The sequence below is a fragment of the Cavia porcellus genome, unplaced genomic scaffold, assembly GCF_034190915.1.
Source record: "Cavia porcellus strain 051 isolate PalLab524CR breed Dunkin Hartley unplaced genomic scaffold, mCavPor4.1 scaffold_1, whole genome shotgun sequence".
Classification (NCBI taxonomy): Eukaryota; Metazoa; Chordata; class Mammalia; order Rodentia; family Caviidae; genus Cavia; species Cavia porcellus.
The window spans coordinates 29,178,910-29,191,735 of record NW_026947484.1 but is presented as its reverse complement, the minus strand read 5'-3'; the positions used below and the strand labels follow the sequence as shown (position 1 = coordinate 29,191,735).

The 12,826-nt window shown below is 33.3% G+C and overlaps 1 protein-coding gene across 5 annotated transcripts in view; it reads right to left on the bottom strand.

The window, feature by feature from the left end:
* Akap6 (A-kinase anchoring protein 6) overlaps window positions 1-12,826 on the bottom strand; it is a 466,251-nt gene that overhangs the window by 53,296 nt on the left and 400,129 nt on the right. For all 5 annotated transcript variants that reach the window (XM_063246541.1, XM_063246546.1, XM_063246550.1 and 2 more), the window contains one exon: window positions 1,671-1,886. In XM_063246541.1, coding sequence (XP_063102611.1) covers window positions 1,671-1,886 — 216 coding nt within the window. The remainder of the gene's footprint in view (window positions 1-1,670; window positions 1,887-12,826) is intronic.

The window sequence follows — 12,826 nt, the reverse complement described above, 5'->3', positions numbered from 1 at the left end:
ACAAATTGTATCAAATTAGAAAAACTACACAATACACAAAACAATTGAAAGAGTGAAGAGACAGCTTATAGAACGGGCAAAACCTTTACTACTCTCTGATAGGAAATTAATACCTACAATATTTAAAGAATTAAAAAGTTATCCCCAAAGCCAATAACCCCACCAGACAGAGGACAAATAGACACATCTCAAAAGAACTACAAATACACAATAAATATATGAAGAAAAAGTTGAACATCTTTAGCCATTAAGGAAACAAAAATTTAAACTGCTTTGAGATTCCATCTCCCCGCCGTTATAATCCATAAAAACAACAAACAAGCAAAAATAAATTAAATAAATGAAAAAGGAGCAAAGAACACAAACCAGAATAAATCAAAACACTATTATCAAGAATAAAAAATAAAAACAATAAACTCTGATAGGGATGTGGGAAATAAAGGAACTCTTCTACATTGTTGATGGGAATGCTGACTATTATAACTGCTATGAAAATTAGTATAGAGATACCTCAGAAAACTAAAAATAGCAACACCTTAAAAGGATTAAAGATGGCATATTATAGCAATATAAGGACACTTATATTTATAACAGCACAATTTACAATAACTAAGGATATTAATCAGTCATAAAGAAGAACGAAATCATACATACCACTTGAAGGAAAAAAGCTGAAATTGGGGACCACCAATTTAAATGAAAGAACTCAGATTTGGAAAGTTAAAAATTGCATGTTTTATTTTATGTAAGAAATCTAATATGTGAATAAACTAAAATAGAGATGATGAAAACTAGAAAATAGACTTTTAGAAATAGGAACAGGGGAAGGAGGTAGTTAAGGGATTGAAAATTATCAAATGCATGTATGCACCAGTTTTTCTAAGGTGAACATCACTATTCTATAACACAAATATGTATTAATTTTAAAAAAGAAAAAAAGAATTTGAAGGTTTTCTGAACTAATATACATTCTATATTATAACAAAACAAGTTTTAGTCTTTTATAGCTCCTTCATCAACCAACCTGCCCTCAGTTTGGAAATTCCTTAGGAGGAATCACTTCTCATGCAATACTACATTAACATTCTAAGAAGAAACTTATTAATATTCAGCATTCTATCAGAAGGAGCTTAAAGCAGGAACAATGGGGGATTGATGTACAAATATCTGTTGTTAAATTATCATGTAAAGGAACAGAAAATAATTCATATTATTTCACTGCATTAACTGCAGAGCATATACATTGCTCCACATACTGTAAGAATATTAAACCACTTTCTAGCAAAATATTCATGGAGTATTGCATGATTAATGAACATTATTGGTGAAATAATGATTGAAATGATTAATAGCTTAGATGGTAAGATTAAGTGAAATTCACATGTGATTTTCAAAAAAAGAATGAGAGGAACAGTTTGATCACTATAAGTTCCTGTACTCTATTCTGTGAATAAACTAACAGGGAAAGCCTTTAAAAATGAGATATATTGAAATGCATTTCAGTCCTATGTTATAACAAACAGAGTTTTATTTAGTGATTAGGTACCCAATTAGATACCAAAAGTCCCTGTAAGATAAACACATTTTCTAACCCCTAAAAGAATTTATCTTTTTGTCAAAAAAAAAAAAAAAAAAAAAGAATTCATTATACTTAAAAAAAAATCACTTACAGATTCTCTTCCCATTTTCTTTTGTAGCCGTGTTTGCCACTGGACAGCTTGCATGACAATGGCTTCCCATCTTCTTTCAAGATTTACAATGATCAGCTGCATGGGCTGGTGGTCTGCACTCAGATTACAGGTCTCTCGGTCATCCAGAAGATGCTGGCATAATCGAAGAATGGAGGCCACTCCTCTACGTCGCTGCTTGATTTCACGACAGAGAGACTGCAACACAAAGGCAGGCTAACCTATGAGTGGTTACAGGACAGAGTCCCCTAAAGTCTAAAACACTCTTTCCATCATAATTTCAAATTGTAGTGAAAAGCTCAGCTATGAACATTAGGACAAGAAGTTTCCTTTAGGATGGAGGCAACCTAACTAATGCTAGAGAACTTAGCTTTGTCTTTTCCCTCTTTCCCTTTTCACTGATTTCTCTCTGTGAAACAGAGTCCTACCTAGACATGCACATAATTACCAGTTCCTAACCTAATGAAATCACTCATTTAGATCATATGAATGCCAAACAGGTTGGCATACTTTGACTTAAGCTTAAAGAAAACACAAAAGACAGAAAAATCCTCTAAAAGAAAAATGGACATTTTCCAAATTTATTCCTAGATAGTGTAGAAGCAAACAGCTCAGGTTTTCTTTTAACTGACTGAAAATAAATTAAATAAGAATGCAAAAAACTTTAAGGATAAAATCTATTATTTGAAAAAAGGATAAGCAATCCAAAGCTTGGCTAACAAAGCAATAATGTTTGGAAAACAGAAATTAAATTATTGGATTATTACTGCACAGTTTTTGGTTGCTGTTTCTTGTAATAGACATTCACACACTTTAAGAAGGATATGCATGCATCAAAATAGCATTTTGTCCCCAGAAGCATTTGCATTGCTGCAGTGACCCTAAACTGAACAATTCAAGCAAAATAGTGGGTTCACTTGTCTAAAAATATTATACCCTTTCTTTGCCCACAGATAGTGAGTGATATTCTAATTCATGGCCTTTAGGAGGATGGTGATTATATTCACAAACATCACTGAATTACTAATCTTCTATTGCCACAATTGGACTGTTCTAACATTTAACAGATTGCTTATTAATCAACAAGGGTAAACAAGACAATGCAATTTCATTTAGTGTGAGAGTTTTAATGCCTAAAAGTATTTGTGCTTAAAATGTTAATCTAGATAAGACTTCATTAGAAGAGGTCTTAAAATGATTAACTGCAGTTCATTAAATGTGCACGGAGTGGGGTTAGTAGATCAGCAGGTGGACATTTCATACAGATGTTCCACTTATAGATATAATGCATACTATAGCCATTTAAATGACCCTAAGTCAGCAATAGCTCGAATTCTATTATTTCTATAATGAGAGAACCTTGTACCTTTAATAATTCTGAATTTTAAATAAGGTGAATGACAAATTCCCAAACCCCTATTTATGGCAAAATATGAATAGGAATTTTATTATTCGATTTATATAGCAGTCTTAGTTATGTTTCCTGAACTTACTTTTATTTATTTTCCTAGGGCTCATTACTATTTTGCTATATAACTCCTGATATAACCACCAAGTCTGACAAATTTCTTTACTGATGCTATTCATTAGTTCAGTGCTGAATGAGGGGAAACCCCTAGACATTCAGTGATAAAACTTGAGGGCTATACCAATAAGCATTGTTTCCATCTCCTTCAGGTCTAACAAATGTTCCTCCTCAATTCACATGCATGTGTTCTCTCTCTCTCTCTCTCTCTCTCTCTCTCTCTCTCTCTCTCTCTCTCTCTCACACACACACACACACACACACACACACACAGAGCTTTCAATTTACTCTCTTACTCTACAGCTATTGCACAGTCCAAACTATGAAGCCAACCTAACTTTTTGCCCACTATTAAACATTTTGAGATCATATCATGGCTAACTGAAACTGGTTCCAATGCGTCCTATGGAAATGAATATTGAGGATTGTGTTTTATGGTTAATATTTTAAAATTAAAGAATTAGAAAAATAAAAAGAATTTTTGTGTCATGGAACTGGATTTTTTAAACCTCTCTTTGAAGTTAATTAGGATAACAATTGCATTTCTTGAATCAACTTTCTTAGCCGAAGGGAAATTTGTGATCAATAGCACTAAAGGTGTGTGTAGAGAATTAGCATGGATCACATCAGGTAGTATTTGCAAAGCAGCCCAAATGGCCTTCATTCACCTCATAGGCATTATTAAATGCCTTTCTTCATACCTAGGAAATATAATCGATAAATTAAAATTCTTCTACATAATATATTTCCATGAAAGCCATTAAAACACACAAATTTATAATCACAAACTAAAAAAATAAATCAGTGGATTTTCTGGCAACGTTTCTTAGAATCAGTAGTTTACATCATTTTTAGGGTAAACCATGCACAGAAAATTGTTAAATATAACTACATAGGAACAAATGATTATTATGACTATTTTTAGCTTACATTTCAGAGAAATGTACTTTTGAACAGAAATCCATGTTAAGCAATCTAAATAAGGCACAGAAATAAGATGAACTCATTCTTGCTTCCCTCATCCTTGTCTCCACGACCTCCTCAAATGTGTACTGCACCTTCAGATTGCAAGACAATCTTTCAGGAACCGAGGTTTCAGAAATGAATGAGTTACTCTTCCTTTTGCAAAGGACTGAGAGTGTACTAGAAGTGAACTACACAAATAAATATGCAAATAAGTACCAAGAATAATGCAGAGAAAGGTGCTAAGAGAAATAATATGCAAGTGGCTGCTGGAGGAGTAGATGAAAATTTCAAGGAAATGTTGGCAGCTAGATAGTCCAACTTGGGTAATAGTGTTAAAAGATTAAAAGGCCTGGAGACCTGTCAAGGTTAAAAACAAGCAAGTAGCTTCTGGCAGTGGGAATACTTGGTGGGCTAGGGAGAAGGAAGTGAAGCATTTGGAAAAGGAGATAGGGAACAGAGAAATCTGTCACACTTTCATTATTGCCAGTTTTAAAGAATTTCCCTTAATATCTGCAGAGATCATGTTAGCTCTCATGCATAGACATATTGCCTTCTTAGAAAAATAGAGGGCAAGAAAAGAGAAACAAAATGTAAGAAGAAAAAACAGAATGACTTAGATACACATCTAAGAAAGGGATACCAAATGCTTTAGTACCTAGTTACCTTTTGGTAATTTTTCCTGTAAGACTATGTCTCTTAATATAAAATTGTCCAAATCTATTTATTTATTTTAAATTTATACTCAGTTTTCTCATGTTGTTGAAATGTAGATTTGCTATAAAATAAGAATAAAAAATTAAATTAAAAATTCTAAGTGTTTTTTCTTTTATAATGATAAAGTAGAATACTCAACACATAAGACATTCTATTCACATTGTGAATAGAATGAAAGTTTTTGTTTTACATTTTAAGCTATCAACAAGATTTTTAATTTATTGGTAGGAAAGCAAAAGAGCACTTTTTCTTTATCTCTTGATATTTTTGGTCAACTTTTACACTATTTAAACCACATATATTAACGAGGCAAATACAATGCAAATCATTATTCACATTGGCTTCAGTTTAACATTGCCAAAGGTAAGATTTTCAAAGCTGGTGTTTTTTTTTTTTTTTTTTTACCATATGTTAATTGTATGCATAAATGCAAACATATTATATAGAAAGATTATATGTGCTTATTTGCAAACATATATTAAACAAATGTTATCTACATCACAAAATGATGTAAATAAGCTTACAGTAAGAGAATAGCTACAATTAAAACTATTACAATACATAAAATGTGAAAACCAAATAGAGAAAAGACTGGGGAGGAAAAAAAGAATATGGGGCTGGGGATTTAGCTCAGCAGCATAAGAACCTGCTTTGCAATCCCTAGTACCAATAAAAAAAAAAAAAAGAATATTTCTAAAACACCAAAACTATGTATATGATTTTATTAGAGGGTCAGATGTAACTGAAAAACTTCAAGGCAATTTGTCTCTAATATCTCCTACATAATTTTATTCAGGATATTAACATCTTCAAGTAGGTCAGTGTAAACAAAGTAGTAAGATTTTAAACAGCCTATTAAATTTTAAACATGAAGCAATTCTCTTTATAAAGTCAAACATTAGCTCACCTTTTTTTTTTTTTATTTGGTCTTTTTCCTTTTTATCGGTACCGGGGATCGAACTCACGACTACCTGCTTACAAGGCAGGCGCTTATGCCGCTGAGCTAAATCCCCAGCCCCTAGCTCACCTTTCATACTGAACAATCACTTAATGGCATCTGTTGAGTTTGGTTTCTATTGGATAAGTACCAGGAGGGTACAATTCACATATGTGATATGTACTATACTTGCCTTCAATCTAGTTTGAGTAAGGAGACAGTGGCAAAGAAAGAACAAACAAAGACAAGCAAGTTCTAATTTAGCGTTCAGAGGGCAGCTGGCATAGTTTTCTATACTTCATGAGTTTTAAATTTTGCATTTTCTATATGTTATCATTTGAATTTCATGAAGCAAAAAGTTCTCTTCCGTTTGTCTGCAACCTGCTCCCATATTTTCTATGGGTTCTCAAAGTGTTATTCTCTGGGCAAGCATTATTAGAACTACCCAAGAACTTGTCAGAACTGCAAATTTTTTGATGCCATGGCCCACCTTCTGAATGAGGCGCACTGAGGTAAGACCCAACAAGTCATAGTGTAGCAAGAACTGCAGATGATGGCACCACATTACAAAGTTTGAGTACACTGATCTATAGGAAATAGTGAAATTTATTGTTCAGATAAGATTTCTGTAGATTTTTTTAGAGGTAAAAAAATAGATGCTGTAAGTTCAGATTCCAAAATCAAACTAGTAACCAAGGTAGGCACCACAGTTATTCATAACCAATTATTTTTATTGTTATTAAATGAGCAAAAAAATGAATGAATGAATCAGTGCTATGGTTTGGATCTTGAATGTCCTCAAAGGCCCTGTACCAAAGGTTTTGTTCCCAGGGTGGTGCTAATGGGGGATTGTGGGCCCTTTGGAAGACTGGAGTACAGTGGGAGGTCTCTAGGTCCTTTATTATAGAGACATTCCCTTGAACGCCGAATGACATAGTGGAGTCTCAGTCTCTTCTTTATGTTTCTTGCTACAAGACAATTTGCTCTATCACATACTCACACCATGCTGCCTCACTTGAGGCCCAAAGCCCCAAATCCAAATGCTCAAAGCAATGGAGCCACTAGCCATGGGACAGAACTTCCAAAATTGTGAGCCAAAATAAACCTTTTCTCTTAAGCTTATTAACTCAGGTACAAGGTGTATTTTAAAAGTTATAATGAATATTTAAATTTAAAAATTTATTGCCATGAGATAGCAGTTTGAATATGAATTGTGCCCATTTGCTTTGAACACACTTATTCCATAACTCCTGCAACATTTTTTTTTTTTTTTTTCTTTTCAAGATAGTTTCACTATGAAGTTCAGGCCAGGCTTGAACTCACTGTGAAACCTAGGTTGACCTCAAACTCATAGTGATCCTCTTGCCTCAGCCTCCTGAGTGCTGGGATTACAAGTGTATGCCACCATGCCCAGAAAGTGGCTTAATACCACTTTCTGGAGCAGTTTTGGAAGTCCATTTTCCTGGGAATGTAGTTATGCTGTGGTGTTACCTTGATATTTTGAACTGTTTCAGGAGGTTTAACTTTTATGGTTATTATGACTTTGGGGAAGAGCCCAAAGTTGCATGGTGCCAGATTCAGTGAATAGGCTGAATGAAGATTTGCTACAATGATTTTACAGGCCTGCCTTTCTGTGGACAGCACTTGGCAGCAGGGTAGTATCTTTGATGACACTTTCTAAAGACATGAAACAGGACTTCTAGCAGTGCTTCAGAAAGTACCAAGAACGAGGGGGTAAGTGTGTCATGTGACAGGGATTAGTGGCAAAGTCTTTTTATTGTAATAACTTCAAAATTTCAACATTAATCACATATTTTTATCACCCTTGTACTTTGTTATAATGATGATAAAAGAAACTAACACGTCTAATATTAAGACCTTTACATCCAATGATATATTTATATTATTGTTTTCTTGATTATCTCCACAATTTCCAATGTACTTATTAAGAACATTAATGTTGAAGGGTGTTTGCATTCAAAATATGGGAATTTTGTCCCTCTTTTTACCAAATGTCATTAACCAATGCATCTTATACATACAACATTGTACTTACATTACATACAAGTACTACTATTAGAAAGTTTACATAGTAAAGCAAAATAATGATGATAGGTTTACAGAGTGTAATCCCATCATGCAGAAGATCAAGGCAAGAGAGCTAACATAGTTTGATATCAGTACGAGTTATATAGTGAGTTCAAGGCCAGTCTGAATTACATAGCAGGACCTGTCTCAACCCCTCCTCCAAAATAATAGCGCACACGCACACACACACACACACACACACACACTATTTCTTACAAGGTGAAAGGCATTAGGTATAGATAATGTTAATTGCCTGCGACATCATTTTAAAAGGCTGTTATGGTTAGTACATTGTGTCAACTTGAGAAGTTTAGAAATTTAACTAAGAGACTCAGCAGGGAGCTAATATCCTTTGTAAATATTCTCATCCTGTGCAAGGGGAAAGCATAGACATTTTGTGAGTGCTACACTCACCCGGTTTGGGGTGGTCTGAGTACAATATAAAGGAGGAATAGAGGCTTGCTCTTGTCCCCTTTTGCTCTGGCTACTGCCTTGAAATGTTGTCCCACTGCCTTGCCACCCTGCCTTGAAGCCAACTGATTACGGACTGAGAAAAGCCTACAAACAGTGAACTAAATAAACTTTTCCTTTCTTAATTTTGGGTGTTGGGTGTTTTGCCCCAATAACAAAAGAAAAGTAACCAAGACAAAGGCAGATAGATTGGTAAAAATAAGAGGCTATTCTTCTATATTTTGTGTTTTTTTAGAAGATGCTTTTGACTCCTTGATTGAAGATTATTATTTTGGAAGCACATTTGGTAAAGATCACATGATACTTCTTACCGCAATAAATATTTAATGGACATCAATTCTAACAAATACTGTACTTTTCATTATATGAATAGCACTGGAAGATTACAGGTATATATTGAGATATGGTACTTGTTAAGAGTTTGTAATCTGGCTGAAGAGAATAGATGCTAATTCCTCAGTGTGAAAGAAGGAATCACAAGGCAGAAGTTTTTGATTAGATCTTACTCCTCAGCTTGTAGGTTTCAAGTAAGATAAAGGAAGCAGATGCACTTTGTGAATAGTGAGGTCATGACTCACAAATAAGGTGCAATTAATATACGAGCTAACTATGGAAACCATATTGGCAAACAAGAAATGCCATTACTAGATATAGTAGATACATTAGGATTGGTAGAGTTAGTTTCCTTTGGTATAAAAGTTGCTGAAGATTGGAAAGGTGGAAAGAAGAGAGGACATACATCACACTTTGGGGAAAGACATAGACAAATAGCATGTAAATTCAAGTGGAGTATGATGATACACATTAATTATCCACCTATCCATTCATCTAAATGTACTTATTGAGTATCTCCTATGTTTCACGTACTGTATTCAGTGGTAGGAATATAACACAAAGCACATAAAATTTCTCTTTGTAGAACTTATATTCATATTATATGTGCATAAGTGTAAGAAGTTAGAAATAAAGCATCAATAAATTTACAAAACTTTAGACAGTGACAATAAAATAATACAATAGACACTGGCATGGGGTCTTTAATAAAGCTTTGCTGGCAGGTGCTATCACATAATAACAAGTTTCAATACAGAAACAAAATATAACTTAATGTTCTGATGCAATACTAGTTTAGATATGATAATGTTTATAAAATCAAGGCATAAATGGCTTATTTAATAAGTATGGAGTGCTAATGATTAAAATTAGATGCTTATCAATAAAATAAAAATGGTTCTTTGTACAATTAAGTAGAGAAAACACGGTGTTTTCTCTGGGATAACCAAACATCCATGTGTAAAGAATAAATTAGAACCCTGTCTCACACTATATGTAAAAATAATTCAAAATTAATCATAGACTTAAAAGTAAGAACTACAAGTATAAGATAATTTAGAAACAAACATAACAGAAAATGCTGTTACCTTGAGTTAGATAGTGGTTTCCTAGACATGACACCAAAAATACGATGAATTTGACTTTTTAGGTGTGTTATCAAATGTATTAACAACTTATAGTTTTTAAAGCTTTTGAACTTCAAATGTTTCTATCAAAAATGAAAATACAAGCAACAGAATAGGAAGATATATTTGAAAAATCATGTATCTAATGAAGGATTTGTATCCCAAAGAACTCAAAACTCAGACATGGAAACGCACACCTGTAATTCCAGCAGCTTACAAGCTGAGACGGGAAGATCACAAAGTTGAGTGTGGCCTGGACAAATTAGCAATTTAGTGACATCCTCATCTCAAAACTTAAAACATTTTAAAAAATTAGGGTTTTTTCTCAAAGCCTGGAGCTCAGTCTTCAGTACCACCACCATTACCGCTACCATCACCACCACCACCACCAACAAACATATACTATATAAAGATAAGAGAAGAAATTCACTTTTAAAAATGGATTAAGTATTTGAATAAACATTTCTTCAAAGAGAACCTAACATAACTAATGAAAAGACACAGAACATCATTAACCATAAGGAAAATGCAAATTTAAATCATAATTCAGCATCATTTCATCCCACTAAGTACATTTTTTTAATGACAGAAATAGGTAGTACTGACAAAGATACAGAGAAATGGGAACCTTCCAAGCATCACTAGTGGGGTACCAAAATGGCACAGGAGCTTTAGAAAACTGTGTGACATTTCATCAAGATGTTAGACAGAATTGCTAAGTACTCTAAGAACGTTACTCCTATCCAAAAGAATTTTAGATATGTGAACACACCAAAAACTGTACACAAGCATTCATTTCAGCCTTATGCATATTAGTCAAAATTCAGAAACAAATATGAATTAAATATTAATATATGCTATATAACATGATGGACCTTGAAAACATTAGGTAAATGAAAAAAGTCTAACAAAATTACACATTGCATGGCTCTGTTTATATGAAATGTTATGAACAGGCTTATGCTTAGAATCAGAAAATAGAGCAGCAGTTGCCTAGAGCCTTAGTAAGGGGGTTCAATAAGAGATAACTACTAATAAGTAAGAGGTTTCTTTTGGAGGTGGTGAAAATATTCTAAAATTAGATTTTATAGTAAGTGAATTATATATCAAAAGATGTCGCTTTAAAAAAAACTCTTATTTTGCAAATGGGAAGCAGAGCAAGAAGTAGAGGGGGCCAGGGAGACAGGAAGTACAAGAAAGGGGAAGTGAAAAGAATTAAGATGTGTTATGTATCTGTACCAATTCCCCAAGATGAATGTAATCATTATGTGCTGTAAGCAGGCAGTCGTGAGTTCGATCCCCGGTACCGATAAAAAGGAAAAAGACCAAAAAAAAAAAAAAAAAATGTTCTAATAAAAATAAAGTGTAAAAACTCATATTTTAATCAACTTTGTAACTGGTGATATAATCAGGGACTTTATTATTCTGCTAAGGTATAGCAAGACAGCAGATGCTTATACCATTACTTATGTTGCCTGATCCCTGTGATTCTGCAACCATGAGTTAGTGTAAGGACTAAATATATTTGCCAATGCAAACTTAGATTTTTTTCCCCCAAAGTAATGGCTACAATATCTCCTGGGATAAAGTCATTATTACAAACCTATAAATCTTGGTCAACAGATCAGATATTGTGCTATCTGATAAAAATAATGCAGTACAATTGTTAACAGTTGTTCTACTTCTAGAATATCATAAAACATAAACCGAAAAGTATGTAACAAAGATTGGATCTGAAGCAGTGTTGAAACAAATCTGGAAAATGAGGAATGTTAATTATGTCTATTCATCAATGACTTTCATAAATAATTATATATATATGTATCTAATGAAACTGGAATCTAAAGCGGTGTTGCTATTGGTCTGAAAATGGGAAACCTAATTTATCAGATACTATTTCATGCATATCACCAAAGATCAGTCCAAGTTGATTATATATACCTGAATTAATAAAAAGTGAAATAACTTTATGCTCCCTTCAACTATTTCATTAAAATTCATTTGAGTGCAAAATAATAATCAATTGCTGGGATTTATTAATTGCTAGGGCACTATTCTTAATAGCTTTGCCTTACTTATTTTCACTAATCCTCTATAATAATGACTAACATTTTTGTGTATTTATTTTGGCCATGAAGTTTTATGTACTTTACATGTTTTGACTCATTTAATCTTAACAGCAATAATATGATACATATTATAGGCTTTTTTTTTTCTTTTTGTACTGGAGATTTGAACCCAGAGATGCTCTACCACTGAGCCATATCCCTGGCTCTTTCCAATTTTTTTTTTTCAGTTTCAAGGTCTCACTAAGTCACCCTGACTGGGACCAATCTTGCTATTCCACTGCTTCAGCCTACCTGAGTGCTGAGATTATAGGCATGTGCTACCATGCCCACTTTATATGATATTAGTTTTAAATACATAAATGTATTAAATAAATTCACATAAATATATAATTTTAGTTATACACACATGATTAATATTAATTATGCACACATAGAGAAAAAGAGGAAGAGAGAGAAGAGGAAGATGGAGGAGAGACAGTAATTATCTATTTTACAAATGAGGAATTTGGAGACATGGAGACACTGAAGAGGCTGAGTAACTGATCAGAAATACACAACTAAAAAAATCTTCAAAAGCAATATTTCAATTCAAAGCTGGCTCACGAAACACTATGCCAAATTATTTTCATGACAAAGCTAAAGAGATTTGGAAAATGTGCACATTTTCAAACTATATTGCCTGACTTCTAACCTGGAATAGCTACAACCACAAAGTTATTGCTGCTAAGAGAACCACCAGCTTCTTTCACACTTTTCAGAGTTTCTGTCTTTTATTCATTCTTAGACCTTAAAATATGTAATAATTAGCAACCTATACAATACGTAAGCCCAGGGTGGTTAAGATAGCACAGATGGAAAAAAATACAAACATTAGTCGAACAAACATGTCCATGGATCACCTATTATAA